At 50.4% G+C, this 17,659-nt stretch overlaps 3 protein-coding genes across 6 annotated transcripts in view; 1 reads left to right on the forward strand and 2 right to left on the reverse strand.

The window, feature by feature from the left end:
• The first annotated feature begins 359 nt into the window (after positions 1 to 359).
• CABCOCO1 (ciliary associated calcium binding coiled-coil 1) overlaps positions 360 to 17,659 on the forward strand; it is a 453,528-nt gene continuing 436,228 nt past the window's right edge. For all 4 annotated transcript variants that reach the window (XM_063961812.1, XM_063961811.1, XM_063961808.1 and 1 more), the window contains exon 1: positions 360 to 404. In XM_063961812.1, coding sequence (XP_063817882.1) covers positions 378 to 404 — 27 coding nt within the window. In that variant the 5' untranslated portion in view covers positions 360 to 377. The remainder of the gene's footprint in view (positions 405 to 17,659) is intronic.
• Positions 8,450 to 9,696, reverse strand: LOC135058121 (uncharacterized). The gene is made up of 2 exons (XM_063963719.1): positions 9,274 to 9,696; positions 8,450 to 9,190 (listed from the first exon to the last, which is right to left on the reverse strand). Exons 1-2 carry the CDS (start codon positions 9,673 to 9,675, stop codon positions 8,615 to 8,617), a joined length of 978 nt encoding a protein of 325 aa, XP_063819789.1. The 5' UTR covers positions 9,676 to 9,696; the 3' UTR covers positions 8,450 to 8,614.
• Positions 13,130 to 14,301, reverse strand: LOC135056131 (uncharacterized). The gene is made up of 3 exons (XM_063960922.1): positions 13,879 to 14,301; positions 13,554 to 13,796; positions 13,130 to 13,138 (listed from the first exon to the last, which is right to left on the reverse strand). Exons 1-3 carry the CDS (start codon positions 14,278 to 14,280, stop codon positions 13,130 to 13,132), a joined length of 654 nt encoding a protein of 217 aa, XP_063816992.1. The 5' UTR covers positions 14,281 to 14,301.

The raw sequence follows: 17,659 nt of genomic DNA on the forward strand, positions 1-17,659 counted from the left end.
TACACACAGTAACTGATGCACACTGTTACCAGGTTTCCTAAGCAAGGCATACTCGAAGGGTAGATGCTAGAATCAAGTGGGCTAAGGGACCTTTAATATAGAACCAACCATACTCGAAGCATCACTCAGACAGTTACACTGAGAAGTAATGTCAGCCATAGTGCTGGGAAAAGGCTGACTTATTACTACTCTTCAGTGTATATAACGCTACTATTCTGTTACATAGTGCATACATACAACAGCTGTGAATAGCAGCCCGCGATAAAAACGGACCCTAGGACGAGCACGTCCACAATTAAAGTTCACTCTGTCACATGATCCGTCACGTGAGATTTTCTGCATGGTGACCATAGCAACAGAACGCGCACTCTAAGAAAATGGCGTCTCAGGAGACTGACATCCAGGTATGTAATCTAATTGCCGTTACCACATAGCCCGTAGTGCAGACTTTGCTGGAAGAAGTTTTATGAAACTAGTAAACTGTTTTCTTTTGTCACTTTTCATTTATTAATTTTTATTTTTTGTGGTGTTATTAAAATATACGCACAAAATTAGTGTCAGGTTCCACGCATGCGATTTAATCTATGACTTTCAAGCTAGCTGGAACTTGCAGTTGCAGAACAGCCAAAGAGCCGTAGCCCACAGGTTGCCTACTTTGGTTTATTGTAATATTTTCCAAATGTAGCCCTGCACGGATCAAAATACTTTCTGGGTTTACATATGTGTAATGTTAGTAGCTGTATCAATTTAAATAGATTTTGTTTTTAATGGTGTTACTGTCTGTGAAAAGAAAAGGTGGCACTAGGGCCGGATCTAGACCTTGTGGCGCCCAGGGTGAAAATTAGGGGCATGGCTTCATGGAGAAGGGGCGTGGCTGGTTATGCCCCCTGTAGCTGTGCCCTCAGTAGTTGTGCCATCATACTGTGGCACAGTAGTATTGCCCCCAGTACTGTGCCCCCTGTAGAGTTGTGCTCCCTAGTTGCGCCGCTTACAAAAAAAAGTAAAAATAAAAATAAATGAATACTCACAATCCACGCTCCTGCTTCCCGACCGCTGCTGCCCGGCCGCCGGCGCTGCTCCTCAGATCTATGGGAGCGATGTCATGACGTCTCTCCCATAGCACCGCATAGACACTAGAGGTCAATTATGATCTCTAGTGTCTATGTGCCGTTCCCACAATGCAGTGCGGTGCGTGCATGCAGCACCGGCAGCACCAGTAGCGGATCCTGCCATGGCGGCGGCACCCTCCGGACAGCGGCGGTGGCGCCCTCTGGAAGGCAGCAACCCCGGGCAAAAATCCTCTTGCCCGTAGCAAGATCCGCTACTGGGTGGCACATGTGTTGCAGAAATAATATTTCTATTTTTTATGTTGTTATCGTCTTTTTATCCCAAAATGTTTTGCTTATGTTCCTTTAATCACAGTTGTTTAGAATTTGAATGTGACAGCATATAAGAACCACTTGGCCCCAAATAACAGGAGCTGGTTGGTACTTAATCTCAGTTCATTTTATCTTTCTCAAAGCAGGGCCGGCTCTAGGCACGTTCGACTAGAGCGGCCGCGCGGGGCGCCACCCTTAATGGGCGCCGCGCGCTGGCGCCGCCATAGTCTTACCTGGAGCCGGCCCTGTACACTGCAGGCAGCTCTCCCCGCCGTCCCCGGCCTTTCAAAACTGTGCGCTGCGCTGCGCGGCGCGGCGCCGGCGTCTGACGTCAGACGCCGCGCAGCGCGCACCAAGCGGCCGGGAACAGTCGGTGGCCCTCAGGCTCAACAGCAGCACGTCCCCTCCCAGCGTCGCCGCAGGTATGTTGGGATCGTCGGGGCCGGGCACTGGCACTGTGTGTGGGGGCACTGGCACTGTGTGGGGGCACTGGCACTATGTGGGGGCATTGGCACTGTGTGGGGGCATATCTGCACTGTGGGGGCAATGGCACTGTGTGGGGGCATATCTGCACTGTGGGGGCACTGGCACAGTGTGGGGGCATATCTGTCGCTGTGGGGTCATATCTGCACTGTGGGGGCATTTATGAATCTTGCACTGTGGGGGCACTGGCACTATGTGGGGGCATTGGCACTGTGTGGGGGCATATCTGCACTGTGGGGGCACTGGCACTGTGTGGGGGCATATCTGCACTGTGGGGGCACTGGCACAGTGTGGGGGCATATCTGTCGCTGTGGGGTCATATCTGCACTGTGGGGGCATTTATGAATCTTGCACTGTGGGGGCATTTATGTATCTGGCACTGTGGGGGCATTTATCTGGCACTGTGGGGGGCATTCATTTATCTGGCACTGCGGGGGGGGGGCATTTATCTGTGCACTGTGAGGGGGCATTAATGTATCTGGCACTGTGGGGGCATTTCTGGCACTGTGGGGGCATATCTGCGCTGTGGGGGCATTTATGTATCTGCACTGTGGGGGCATGTATGTATCTGCACTGTGGGGGCATGTATGTATCTGGCACTGTGGGGGCATGTATGTATCTGGCACTGTGGGGGCATGTATGTATCTGGCACTGTGGGGGCATTTCTGTATCTGGCACTGTGGGGGCAATTTTATATATGGCACTGTGGGGACATATCTGGCACTGTGTGGGCACTTATGTATCTGGCACTCTGTGGCCATTTATGTAGCTGGCACTGCTGGGGGGGGCATGTCGCTGGCACTGCTGGGGGGGGCATGTCGCGTGTAGCTGGCACTGCTGGGGAGCATGTCGCGTGTAGCTGGCACTGCTGGGGGGCATGTCGCGTGTAGCTGGCACTGCTGGGGGGCATGTCGCGTGTAGCTGGCACTGCTGGGGGGCATGTCGCGTGTAGCTGGCACTGCTGGGGGGCATGTCGCGTGTAGCTGGCACTGCTGGGGGGCATGTCGCGTGTAGCTGGCACTGCTGGGGGGCTTGTCGCGTGTAGCTGGCACTGCTGGGGGGGCTTGTTGCGTGTAGCTGGCACTGCTGGGGGGCTTGTCGCGTGTAGCTGGCACTGCTGGGGGGCTTGTCGCGTGTAGCTGGCACTGCTGGGGGGCTTGTCGCGTGTAGCTGGCACTGCTGGGGGGCATGTCACGTGTAGCTGGCACTGCTGGGGGGCGTGTCATGTAGTGTTCCCGCTAGGCGTCTGTGGCTAGGCAATGTGTCTCAGTGCTGTGCCTGGCGCAAAGTGTATAGGAGGTTCTACCTGGTGCAGTGTGTATTAGCTGCACTACTGTGTGGTGTAATGCAAATTGCCACTATTATGTGGCCACGTACCTTCCCCACGAAGTAACTCCCCTTAATTTTTGCTGCGCGCCTTCGGCGCGCACTGTCCATTCTTTGACATATAGGTATGGGAACAACAAGCAGTATGTACATCATTTTGCCCTCCTAACTTAAAAATGTGCCCTCCCTGTGATCAGCACCATGCCCTAAAAAGTGAACACTATCATGTGTAGCTGGCACTGCTGCGGGGCATGTCATGTGTAGCTGGCACTGCTGCGGGGCATGTCATGTGTAGCTGGCACTGCTGCGGGGCATGTCATGTGTAGCTGGCACTGCTGCGGGGCATGTCATGTGTAGCTGGCACTATACTGGAGACATTGTGTGTAAGGAACACTACCGTGGCTATGTGTAAGGCTGCTAATTGTGTGAAAATATGTTTATAGTTTGATGATATGAAGTTATGAGGCCACGCCCACTTTTCCAGAGGCCACACCCACTTTTCCGGGAGCGCGCGCGCCTTCGGCGCGCGCATGGGGGGGGGGGGGGGGCGCTTTTACATTTTCTCGCTCAGGGTGCTAGTAGGCCTGGAGCCGGCCCTGCTCAAAGACTTTAGTAAATAGATCCCATTATCTTCAGGAGCACAATTTCACTGAATGGGACAAGTATTAATAATCAGATGAGAAGAAACAAGTGGAATCAAAATAGTTCTGTAATTCCTCATCTGCTACTCTGTCAAACGGAATCCGGTCTATAGGTCAATAGTTATAGGCGTGCGCAGCTAATTTTATTAGGGGGGTGCACCGCCGGAGGGGCGTGTTTAGCATCGCCCAGGGACATGTCTAGTACTATTTTACATTCTTTCAGTAAAATCACATGGCTTAATCTAAATTCTCTTACGTCCTAGAGCAGGGGTGGGGAACCTTCGGCCCGCGGGCCGTATAAGGCCCGCGAACCCGTTTGCTCCGGCCCACCCGCTTCTCTGTGAGACACGCTGCCGCTCAGTCCGGCGGCAGCGTGTCTCAGCTGTCGGGACAGGGACTCAGGAGGAGAGCGCGGCTATCAGGTGGGAGCGGCGGCGTGTAGAACTTGAAACCAGCCGCTGGTTCGTGAGCCAATCAGAGCTCGCGGACCGACAGCCAATCGGGAGCCGCGGCTGCCGGTCCGCGAGCTCTGATTGGCTCTCGAACCGGCGGCTGGTTTCAAGTCCTACACGCCGCTGCCCAACATAGCCGCGCTCTCCTCCGTGTCCCGCCGAAAGAAGCAGCGGTAAGCAGCACGGGGGGGGGGGGGGGGGGGCGGAGGGGGCATCTGTATACTTGGCACTGTGGGGACATCTGTATACCTGGCACTGTGGGGACATCTGTATACCTGGCACTGTGAGGGGCAATTGTATACCTGGCACTGTGGGGGGCATCTGTATACCTGGCACTGTGGGGGGCATTTGTATACCTGGCACTGTGGGGGGCATCGGTTTACCTGGCACTGTGGGGGCATCTGTATACCTGGCACTGTGAGGGGCATTTGTATACCTGGCACTGTGGGGGCATCTGTATACCTGGCACTGTGGGGGCATCTGTATACCTGGCACTATGGGGACATCTGTATACCTGGCACTGTGGGGGGCATCTGTATACCTGGCACTGTGGGGGCATCTGTATACCTGGCACTGTGGGGGCATTTGTATACCTGGCACTGTGGGTCAATTGTGGATCTGTCACTGCACTATTGGGGGCATATGTGTATCACGTCCCATTTTAACTGTCCACACCCATTTTTTTGGCACGCACGCCTCCGGCGCGCACACACACAGTGCCTCTAAGGGGAAGACCTACTGGAGGGCAGGGTAATTTTTTAAGTTGAGAATTTTTGTATGGCCCCCGAAGGATTTTATAAATATCCAAATGGCCCTCGGTAGAAAAAAGGTTCTCCACCCCTGTCCTAGAGGATGCTGGGGTCCATATTAGTACCATGGGTATAGACGGGTCCACCAGGAGCCATTGGCACTTTAAGAGTTTAATAGTGTGGGCTGGCTCCTCCCTCTATGCCCCTCCCACCAGACTCAGTATAGAAAATGTGCCCGGAGGAGCTGGTCACAGCTAGGGGAGCTCTCCTGAGCTTCTTTAGAAAAGTTTATTTTAGAGTTTGTTTTTTTACTGGGAGGCTGCTGGCAACAGCCTCCCTGCATCGAAGGACTTAGGGGGGATGCAGTATCCGCCATGCGGGGTCTTGAGCCACTGCCTCCGCTGACTGGACGTTGAGCTCCAGAGTGGGCAGATCGCGCCCCGCCACAGGGGAATGCTCACCCTGGCAGCCAGCCGCTCACCCCCTCAATGTGCTGAAGTTGGCGAGTTAGTCACTGTCCCCCCTTACAAGCGGGGGGACAGTGTGAAAAGGGCGGCTTAAGGGTGGGAGCGTGGTATTAACCGCGCTCCCGGACAGCTCAACGGTACTGCGGTGCGGCGCTGTGAGGAGCGGCCTGAGCTAGCAAGGTACCCTACACTGACCATTTCCAGCCTGTCGGGGTCCGCAGATCTCAGCCAGCACAAAATTCCTCATACCAGTATAATCTTCAAGAGCGGGAAAACAGCGCCATTGAAGAGGCGGAGCTTCTCCTCAGAGCGGACCCAGCAGCGTTCAGCGCCATTTTTCCTGCCTGCAATCACTAGTAGTGGATTTGCAGGTCCCTCCAGTGCAACTCCAGCTATCTGTACGGTACCAGGGGTTTGTAGAAGTGGGGGGGGGGGGGCTGTATTATAGGCTGTGTCACCTATTAAGGGACACAGTCAGCGTAGGTTGGGGTTTCCCCTATACCTCTAATAGCGCTGCATGTGGGTTGGCTCCAATCTCTGGGTCTCTCTGCCATTCCTGGGTCTCTCTGCCACTCTGTCTAGTGAATACCCTGTGTGTTTGTGGGGTGTTTGGTGTGTGTGACAACATGTCTAGGGGCACTGTTTCATATGCTGCAGAGGATTTATCTTCCCAGGAGGACTCCATACCATGTAATCAGGATTGCACTATTATAGTGCAGATCCCTACTAGAGAGCCAGAATGGTTAGTCTCTCTTAGGGGGACTATTTTTCAGATTTCTGACAGGGTTGCTAGGACTGAGCATGCCACTTGAGCATGCCACTCAAGTTCTGCAATCCTCTATGGTCGTATGGTCTGATACTGCTTACGCAGGATGACACGGACACTGACTCTGACACTGCAGACGGTGACTGGGATGTGTCGAGGGAGACAGCATCACTTGCTAAGGGGGTGCAGTTGATGATTGAGGCTGTAAGGGATGTTTTACACATTGCTGACACATGCTCCTGAACAGGTGGAGGAGGCCTTTTTTACAGATAATAAGAAGCCCCACCTCACCTTACCGGCATCCAAAGAATTAAACGCTATCTTTGAAAAAGCCTGGGAAACTCCGGAAAAGAAATTTCAGATCCTTAGGAGGGTCTAAAGGCCCATACTCACAGAGAGATTTCTGCAAGAGATGTGTTCTGAGCAATTTATCACGGGAGATGTCCCTTGAACATCCCGGTGTCTAGATCTCCCATACACACGTGAGATCTGTGTTGAGCAATCTGTGCTGAGCAATCTGTGCTGAGCAATCTGTGCTAAACAAAAAAAAAACCTATTTAAATAGTGGGTTGGTATTATAGTGAGGGGGGTGGGGAGAGTGTGTCTTTTTCTAAACAAAAAAAAGACCTTTTTAAATAGTGGGTTGGTATTATAGGGGAGGGGAGGGTGTGTCTTTTTCTGTTGTGGTGTTGCAGTGGCCATTTTAAAATCAGTGCCTTCATTGCTCTGTGTATAGTTGGTTTGCCTTCTGCACTGTGCTTTGAGAGTTTGCTGTTTATTTAAAAGTGCTTCTTGCCTTTTATCATGGATGAGTACCAGCTGAAGATATTGTACTGCCAGGCTGTTGCAGTGAATGGTTTGGACAGAGAGAGAAGGATGAGGGAGAGGAGGGAGAGGAGACCTACTCGGTCTTGCTGGACCAAGCAATGGCTTTTGGAGAGGGACGCCATGTCTCATACACCGCTTCTACGTGAGCTTCGGGACAATAATCCTGAGGACTACAGGAATTACCTGCGTATGAATGATGATATGTTTCAGGAGCTGCTGCAACTGATGTGGACTCTGCCAGGCTGCTTGCTCAGGCCGACAACTCTGATGTGGACTCTGCTAGGTTGCCTGCTCAGGCCGACAACTCTGATGTGGACTCTGCTAGGTTGCCTGCTCAGGCCGACAACTCTGATGTGGACTCTGCTAGGTTGCCTGGACTTGAAAGGCCACAGTCCACACCTAATCCCACTTTAAAGGCTAGAAAGGTCAGGGACGACTACCTGACCTTTTTTAATGGAGTAGGTGCAGTGGATTGGCAAGACTCCTACATTTAACTGCTTTTATGTTTGATAGACATTACATATGCTTGATTGGTTTTATATTTTATTGTATTTTTTTATTTATTTATTTCCAAAATAAATAAAAATGTATCTTGTTTTAAACTTCTGTTGTCAGAGTATGTACCTGTGTGTGTTTTGCATGTATATTAAAAAACAACGTACCCATTAGGAACTCTGGGGTCAGGTATACCCAGGACACTTCACGACTGTGTCGTTTTTTGTGGGGGATAAGTGAGGACTAATGGGATCCAACAGTGTGAACCAAGTCAGGCATACCTGTGTGTGCCATCACCCCTGTGTTCCGTCCCAGTCACTGTATCACCTCTGTGTCTGAGGGGGCGCAAATTTACAGTTTGCAGGAGGGCGCCGGACACCATAGCACTGGCCCTGGGAATCAGTATGATATCCCGGCAGCAGGCATCCCGACAGTCATAATCCCAACGTCGGGATGGCGGCCACCGGAATGCCGGCAGCGGCTCGAGCGCAAAGAAGCCCCTTGTGGCTCGCTTTGCTTGCCAAATTTTTAGTCTCCCTCTATGGGTGTCATGGACACCCACAGGGGGAGAATATGTCAGGATTGTGGCTATTGGGAACCCGACGCAGAGATCTTAACCGCATCCCTCTGTAATAAATGTCCCCTATAACAGTACCTTGAAGGTAGGGTTGTCCTCACTTATCTCCCCTTAAAAAAAGAAAAATTTTTTTAAGGGGGGATAAGTGAGGACAAATTTGGTCCAACAGCATTCCAATCATAACTCCCCCAAAAATTAAAAATATAATGATAAACCATAAAAAATACACAACACTTCTTTTTTGTTTTGAAAATAATTTACTTATAAAAATATATTAATTTTTAACACTTATGCAACTGGATTCATCGATAAGAATGACCAATATCCCAACGTTCAAAAGTCCAGGACAAAAAACCGACACTATGGTAACTATGAACAACATAAAAGAGTCGAGGAAACATGGAACAATTTGTCCAACGGAAACTAAAAAACTAATTAAAAAATTTATAATTTAATAATTGAAAAAAGTAGCCTCGTCCTCTGGGGGGAGCTGTGTACTCAGCATTGCTGAGTACAATCCAGTGGACAAAGTGCTGGTGGGAGGAGTGGGCAGAGTGGGTGTTGGTGGGGGTCCCGGCGAAAAAAAAGGGCGCTGTGGCGGAAGATTACCCGGCGGATAATAGAATGGTTGGGGATAAGGATACTGGGACTGTGGGGCATTTCGTGCGCGCCGCACAGGATTTGACATTAGATCCAGGTCATCGGATAGGTCATTATCCTCGGCCCTTCTCAATACATCAAATACTATGCGCCTGAAAGTTCTAAAAACAGTTTCGGGCATTACACGTATCTGAGATTCTATCGTGTTTGAAAATTGACGATAGAAGTCTGGTGGCCTATTAAGCATTTCCTCTGCCCGCTGGATAAATTGAACCGTGCTGGAGGATGCAGAATCGGAACTCAATGATGAATTCTTTTGTCTCCGCCTTGGTGGTGCTGTCGACCGAGATGGTGCTGTCTCCTCACCACTGAGCTCCAGTTCTGTTGCCTCTGTTGCGGAAGTGTTCATTACCTCCGGGGTAGATTCCTGTAAAAAAAAACAAAAAAAAAAACATTAGGGCGTTGATTAAACAATGATAAAGTTGAACATTTTAAAGTGTTTTAACTTACCGGATTAAGGGTCCCCTCTTCCTCTGGCGTCTTAGGAGACTCTTTATCCAGGCTACCCTGTCCATGTAATTTCGCCTCTCTCTCCAAAAGGAATTTCATCTGTTCATAATACCATAGCGTCGGCTGGTAAACATCATCAGTTCCGGCTCCTGAACGTTGAGACTCGATCACGCGTGTGTGTTCCTTCTTGAACACCGTCCGCAAGTTTGCTATCTTCTTCTTCGCCCAAAGTAGATCAGCATCACTGTTATGGGCTTTGCTGTACTCCACCAATTGTCTGTAGGCCTGATCCTTCTTCTGTCTGTTTGAAAAATCCTTGCTACGGACCTTCCACAGACATTCGCTGGCCCGATACACATCAATGAATCCAGTTGTGAACTCCCGGTCCATGTAAGAAGCCATTGCTGTGAGAAAAATAAAACAACACTATTTAAATAACAAGCAAGCAAAAACTTTAATAAAATATGTTGACCCTTGCATTAAAAAAACCATGCCGCTTATACACGTGTTGCGCCAGGAAATGGTGCTTATACACACGCTGCGCCAGGTAAAGCCGCTTCTACACACATTGCAACCAGGTAAAGCCACTTAAGCACCACAAACATATAGTAACACCCCCTATCCCCCGCCTGCTAATACAGCTCCAAAGCACATTAAGCAGCCTGTGTAATCATACGGATACATCCATCTTCTCCTAGACCGCTATCACCAGCCGCATCACACTCCCCCATATATGTATCGCTCGATACACAGGACAGCCTCATAAAAACATAATTAATAACAACCCCCCCCCCCACCCGGCTGTTAATACAGCCCACACTCCAGTGGCGTGTGGCGAGGTCAGTGGCTGGTGAGGCACTACAGCCATAATGTTCGCCGAATCCTGCCGATGACCCCCTACTGCCGCCGAGCCAATGCCCGCTACAGCCCCTGTGTTGATGCCCGCTGCCACCGCCAATGGCTTACAAACTCGCCCACCATCAACTTACCCAGCCCTCCACCCAGGGCCGGTGCTAGGGTGTTCGGTGCCCCCCCTGCAAACTATAAATTTGCGCCCTCCCATATTCCTTTGGCGCGCACCGGGAAAAGGGGTGTGGTCTCACAAGTAAGGGGCATAGCCACACAATAGTACCCCCATTCCAAATTACGCCACAATGTAGCACAATCTTATTCATCATATACGTAATGCCCCACAAGTAGTAGTAGCATCCTTATACATAGTGCACCCCCAGTAGTAGTAGCGTCCTTATACGTAAGTCCCCCCAAGTAGTAGTATTATTGTTATATCTAATGCCCCCCAAGTAAAATTAGCATCCTATACATAATGCTCCCCCCAAGTAGTAGTATCTTCCTTATACGTAATGACCCCCCTAGTAGTAGCATTGTTACACGTAATGGCCCCCCCATTAGTAGCGTTGTTACACGTAATGGCCCCCCCATTAGTGGACATTCCCCATTAATGGAGAAGAGTCGGAATGGGTTAAAAAATAAAAAAAAATTGCGTGAGGTCCCCCCTCCTAAGTATAACCAGCCTCGGGCTCTTTGAGCCGGTCCTGGTTGTTTAAATACTGGGGAAAAAATTGGACAGGGGTTCCCCGTATTTAGACAACCAGCACCGGGCTCTTAGTCCGGTCCTGGTTCCAAAAATACGGGAGACAAAAGATGTAGGGGTCCCCCGTATTTTTAAAACCAGCACCGGGCTCCACTAGCCGGGGACATAATGCCACAGCCGGGGGACACATTTATGTAGGTCCCTGCGGCCGTGGCATTACCCCCCCAACTAGTCACACCTGGCCGGGGTTCCCTGGAGGAGTGGGGGCCCCTTAAATCAAGGGGTCCCCCCCTTCAGGCACCCAAGGGCCAGGGGTGAAGCCCGAGGCTGTCCCCAGCACCCCTGGGCGGTGGGTGCCGGGCTGATAGCCATGAGTATGTAAAAAAAAGAGAATATTGTTTTTTGTTGTGGAACTACAAGGCCCAGCAAGCCTCCCCCGCTTGCTGGTACTTGGAGAACCTCAAGTACCAGCATGCGAGGAAATAACGGGCCCGCTGGTACCTGTAGTTCTACAACAAAAAAAATACCCAAATAAAAACACAACACACACACCGTGAAAGTAAAAATTTATTAAATACACACTTACACACTCACACATACTTACCTACATCCCACGCCGGTCACGTCCACTTGTCCAGTAGAATCCAATAGGGGCACCTGTAAAAATTAAAATTACACTGACACACGAAGTAATCCACAGGAGGAGAGAGATAGAGAGAGAGAAAGAGAAATTAATGAATACTATGCAATCACTGATGTGGGAGGACGTTCGCACAGACAGGGGGGAGTGCTGCTACTCTGGCTGGGAGGACGGAGCCGGGGGAGGAACGAGGGGGAAGGGGAAATTCCTACCCAGCCTCCGCACACATGCACCGCGCCAGAAGAAGCAGCAGCCCCCCCCCCCCCCCCCGTTCATACATAAATAATAAGGCCCCCGCCCTGTTAATACATAAATAATAATGGTGTCACCCTCCCTCCCCGGCTGTTAATACATTAATAATAATGGTTTCACCCCCCCTCCCCCCCGGCTGTTAATACATAAATGATAATGGTGTCACCCCCCCGCCCCCCCCCCCCCCCCCGGCTGTAAATACATATATGAAAATGGTGTCACCCCCCCCTCCGCCCCACACGGGTGGTCTTCAGTATGCCGGCGGTCTGGCTCCCGGCGACCAGCATATCGGCGCTGGGAGCCCGACAGCCGGCATACCGACACTTATTCGACCCCCCTGGAGGGAGAATAAAGTAGTGTGGTGCGCCACCGTGCCCGTAGCGTGGTGAGCGCAGCGTAGCGTGGTCTCTTCCCCCCCCCCCCCCCACCGGCTAGTAGTACATTAATAATAATTGGCAAGACTCCTACATTTAACTGCTTTTATGTTTGATAGACATTACATATGCTTGATTGGTTTTATATTTTATTGTATTTTTTTATTTATTTATTTCCAAAATAAATAAAAATGTATCTTGTTTTAAACTTCTGTTGTCAGAGTATGTACCTGTGTGTGTTTTGCATGTATATTAAAAAACAACGTACCCATTAGGAACTCTGGGGTCAGGTATACCCAGGACACTTCACGACTGTGTCGTTTTTTGTGGGGGATAAGTGAGGACTAATGGGATCCAACAGTGTGAACCAAGTCAGGCATACCTGTGTGTGCCATCACCCCTGTGTTCCGTCCCAGTCACTGTATCACCTCTGTGTCTGAGGGGGCGCAAATTTACAGTTTGCAGGAGGGCGCCGGACACCATAGCACTGGCCCTGGGAATCAGTATGATATCCCGGCAGCAGGCATCCCGACAGTCATAATCCCAACGTCGGGATGGCGGCCACCGGAATGCCGGCAGCGGCTCGAGCGCAAAGAAGCCCCTTGTGGCTCGCTTTGCTTGCCAAATTTTTAGTCTCCCTCTATGGGTGTCATGGACACCCACAGGGGGAGAATATGTCAGGATTGTGGCTATTGGGAACCCGACGCAGAGATCTTAACCGCATCCCTCTGTAATAAATGTCCCCTATAACAGTACCTTGAAGGTAGGGTTGTCCTCACTTATCTCCCCTTAAAAAAAGAAAAATTTTTTTAAGGGGGGATAAGTGAGGACAAATTTGGTCCAACAGCATTCCAATCATAACTCCCCCAAAAATTAAAAATATAATGATAAACCATAAAAAATACACAACACTTCTTTTTGGTTTTGAAAATAATTTACTTATAAAAATATATTAATTTTTAACACTTATGCAACTGGATTCATCGATAAGAATGACCAATATCCCAACGTTCAAAAGTCCAGGACAAAAAACCGACACTATGGTAACTATGAACAACATAAAAGAGTCGAGGAAACATGGAACAATTTGTCCAACGGAAACTAAAAAACTAATTAAAAAATTTATAATTTAATAATTGAAAAAAGTAGCCTCGTCCTCTGGGGGGAGCTGTGTACTCAGCATTGCTGAGTACAATCCAGTGGACAAAGTGCTGGTGGGAGGAGTGGGCAGAGTGGGTGTTGGTGGGGGTCCCGGCGAAAAAAAAGGGCGCTGTGGCGGAAGATTACCCGGCGGATAATAGAATGGTTGGGGATAAGGATACTGGGACTGTGGGGCATTTCGTGCGCGCCGCACAGGATTTGACATTAGATCCAGGTCATCGGATAGGTCATTATCCTCGGCCCTTCTCAATACATCAAATACTATGCGCCTGAAAGTTCTAAAAACAGTTTCGGGCATTACACGTATCTGAGATTCTATCGTGTTTGAAAATTGACGATAGAAGTCTGGTGGCCTATTAAGCATTTCCTCTGCCCGCTGGATAAATTGAACCGTGCTGGAAGATGCAGAATCGGAACTCAATGATGAATTCTTTTGTCTCCGCCTTGGTGGTGCTGTCGACCGAGATGGTGCTGTCTCCTCACCACTGAGCTCCAGTTCTGTTGCCTCTGTTGCGGAAGTGTTCATTACCTCCGGGGTAGATTCCTGTAAAAAAAAACAAAAAAAAAACATTAGGGCGTTGATTAAACAATGATAAAGTTGAACATTTTAAAGTGTTTTAACTTACCGGATTAAGGGTCCCCTCTTCCTCTGGCGTCTTAGGAGACTCTTTATCCAGGCTACCCTGTCCATGTAATTTCGCCTCTCTCTCCAAAAGGAATTTCATCTGTTCATAATACCATAGCGTCGGCTGGTAAACATCATCAGTTCCGGCTCCTGAACGTTGAGACTCGATCACGCGTGTGTGTTCCTTCTTGAACACCGTCCGCAAGTTTGCTATCTTCTTCTTCGCCCAAAGTAGATCAGCATCACTGTTATGGGCTTTGCTGTACTCCACCAATTGTCTGTAGGCCTGATCCTTCTTCTGTCTGTTTGAAAAATCCTTGCTACGGACCTTCCACAGACATTCGCTGGCCCGATACACATCAATGAATCCAGTTGTGAACTCCCGGTCCATGTAAGAAGCCATTGCTGTGAGAAAAATAAAACAACACTATTTAAATAACAAGCAAGCAAAAACTTTAATAAAATATGTTGACCCTTGCATTAAAAAAACCATGCCGCTTATACACGTGTTGCGCCAGGAAATGGTGCTTATACACACGCTGCGCCAGGTAAAGCCGCTTCTACACACATTGCAACCAGGTAAAGCCACTTAAGCACCACAAACATATAGTAACACCCCCTATCCCCCGCCTGCTAATACAGCTCCAAAGCACATTAAGCAGCCTGTGTAATCATACGGATACATCCATCTTCTCCTAGACCGCTATCACCAGCCGCATCACACTCCCCCATATATGTATCGCTCGATACACAGGACAGCCTCATAAAAACATAATTAATAACAACCCCCCCCCCCACCCGGCTGTTAATACAGCCCACACTCCAGTGGCGTGTGGCGAGGTCAGTGGCTGGTGAGGCACTACAGCCATAATGTTCGCCGAATCCTGCCGATGACCCCCTACTGCCGCCGAGCCAATGCCCGCTACAGCCCCTGTGTTGATGCCCGCTGCCACCGCCAATGGCTTACAAACTCGCCCACCATCAACTTACCCAGCCCTCCACCCAGGGCCGGTGCTAGGGTGTTCGGTGCCCCCCCTGCAAACTATAAATTTGCGCCCTCCCATATTCCTTTGGCGCGCACCGGGAAAAGGGGTGTGGTCTCACAAGTAAGGGGCATAGCCACACAATAGTACCCCCATTCCAAATTACGCCACAATGTAGCACAATCTTATTCATCATATACGTAATGCCCCACAAGTAGTAGTAGCATCCTTATACATAGTGCACCCCCAGTAGTAGTAGCGTCCTTATACGTAAGTCCCCCCAAGTAGTAGTATTATTGTTATATCTAATGCCCCCCAAGTAAAATTAGCATCCTATACATAATGCTCCCCCCAAGTAGTAGTATCTTCCTTATACGTAATGACCCCCCTAGTAGTAGCATTGTTACACGTAATGGCCCCCCCATTAGTAGCGTTGTTATACGTAATGGCCCCCCCATTAGTGGACATTCCCCATTAATGGAGAAGAGTCGGAATGGGTTAAAAAATAAAAAAAAATTGCGTGAGGTCCCCCCTCCTAAGTATAACCAGCCTCGGGCTCTTTGAGCCGGTCCTGGTTGTTTAAATACTGGGGAAAAAATTGGACAGGGGTTCCCCGTATTTAGACAACCAGCACCGGGCTCTTAGTCCGGTCCTGGTTCCAAAAATACGGGAGACAAAAGATGTAGGGGTCCCCCGTATTTTTAAAACCAGCACCGGGCTCCACTAGCCGGGGACATAATGCCACAGCCGGGGGACACATTTATGTAGGTCCCTGCGGCCGTGGCATTACCCCCCCAACTAGTCACACCTGGCCGGGGTTCCCTGGAGGAGTGGGGGCCCCTTAAATCAAGGGGTCCCCCCCTTCAGGCACCCAAGGGCCAGGGGTGAAGCCCGAGGCTGTCCCCAGCACCCCTGGGCGGTGGGTGCCGGGCTGATAGCCATGAGTATGTAAAAAAAAGAGAATATTGTTTTTTGTTGTGGAACTACAAGGCCCAGCAAGCCTCCCCCGCTTGCTGGTACTTGGAGAACCTCAAGTACCAGCATGCGAGGAAATAACGGGCCCGCTGGTACCTGTAGTTCTACAACAAAAAAAATACCCAAATAAAAACACAACACACACACCGTGAAAGTAAAAATTTATTAAATACACACTTACACACTCACACATACTTACCTACATCCCACGCCGGTCACGTCCACTTGTCCAGTAGAATCCAATAGGGGCACCTGTAAAAATTAAAATTACACTGACACACAAAGTAATCCACAGGAGGAGAGAGATAGAGAGAGAGAAAGAGAAATTAATGAATACTATGCAATCACTGATGTGGGAGGACGTTCGCACAGACAGGGGGGAGTGCTGCTACTCTGGCTGGGAGGACGGAGCCGGGGGAGGAACGAGGGGGAAGGGGAAATTCCTACCCAGCCTCCGCACACATGCACCGCGCCAGAAGAAGCAGCAGCCCCCCCCCCCCCCCCGTTCATACATAAATAATAAGGCCCCCGCCCTGTTAATACATAAATAATAATGGTGTCACCCTCCCTCCCCGGCTGTTAATACATTAATAATAATGGTTTCACCCCCCCTCCCCCCCGGCTGTTAATACATAAATGATAATGGTGTCACCCCCCCGCCCCCCCCCCCCCCGGCTGTAAATACATATATGAAAATGGTGTCACCCCCCCCCCTCCGCCCCACACGGGTGGTCTTCAGTATGCCGGCGGTCTGGCTCCCGGCGACCAGCATATCGGCGCTGGGAGCCCGACAGCCGGCATACCGACACTTATTCGACCCCCCTGGAGGGAGAATAAAGTAGTGTGGTGCGCCACCGTGCCCGTAGCGTGGTGAGCGCAGCGTAGCGTGGTCTCTTCCCCCCCCCACCGGCTAGTAGTACATTAATAATAATGGTGTCACCCCACCCCCCGGCTGTAAATACATACAGCCCAGTTAACATCAATAACGGTGCCCCCCCCCTCCCCCCTCCCCCCTTCCCCTCTCCTCCCCTCCCCTCCCCCCTGGTAGTATATTAATAATAACAGTGTCACACCCAACCCCCACCCCCCCCCCACCCCGCCAGTACATTAATAATAACAGTGTCACCCCCCCCCCCCCCCACCCCGGCAGTACATTAATAATAACAGTGTCACACACACACACACACAGCCCCCCCTGTAAATACATGCATGAAAATGGTGTGTGTGTGTGTCCTCCCCTCACGGCTGTTAATACAGCCCGGGCGATAGCAAGTGGCTCAGCGCACCCCCCCCCCCCCTCCCCCGGCACCCATCAAGGCCTTTTATGCTGCCCACAGCGCACCCGTTGGCACTTACCGTTCTGCTGCTGCTGCTGACGTGCTGGCTGTAGCTGGTGTGACTCTACTCTGGCGGAGAAGCAGGAGACGGAGGCGGGACCAGAGGAAGAACACGAAGGCGGGACCAGGAGAGGCAGGAGGCGGAGGTTGGACCCGGCAGAGGACGGAGTGGCAGAGGAGAGTGACGTACATCGCTGTAGCACGTCGCTCATTCTGTACACACGAGCGATGTGCTAAGCGACTGTACTAGATTTTGCCTGCATGCAGGCCAATCTACAATCAGCGATAGCGATGCGCGGGGCTGCGCATCGCTATCGCTTTATGGCATACACACTGAGATATGTATGCTTAATTTCTAAGCAATCTAGTCAGATTGCTTAGATTTTAAGCACAGATCTCTCCGTGTGTACCCCCCTTTAGTTGCTTTTCCCTTCCCAGAGGAAGATAGAAAGAAATGTGAGTCCCCGCCGATAGTCGACGCCTCTGT

The sequence above is a fragment of the Pseudophryne corroboree genome, chromosome 3 (assembly GCF_028390025.1).
Source record: "Pseudophryne corroboree isolate aPseCor3 chromosome 3, aPseCor3.hap2, whole genome shotgun sequence".
NCBI classification, from domain to species: domain Eukaryota; kingdom Metazoa; phylum Chordata; class Amphibia; order Anura; family Myobatrachidae; genus Pseudophryne; species Pseudophryne corroboree.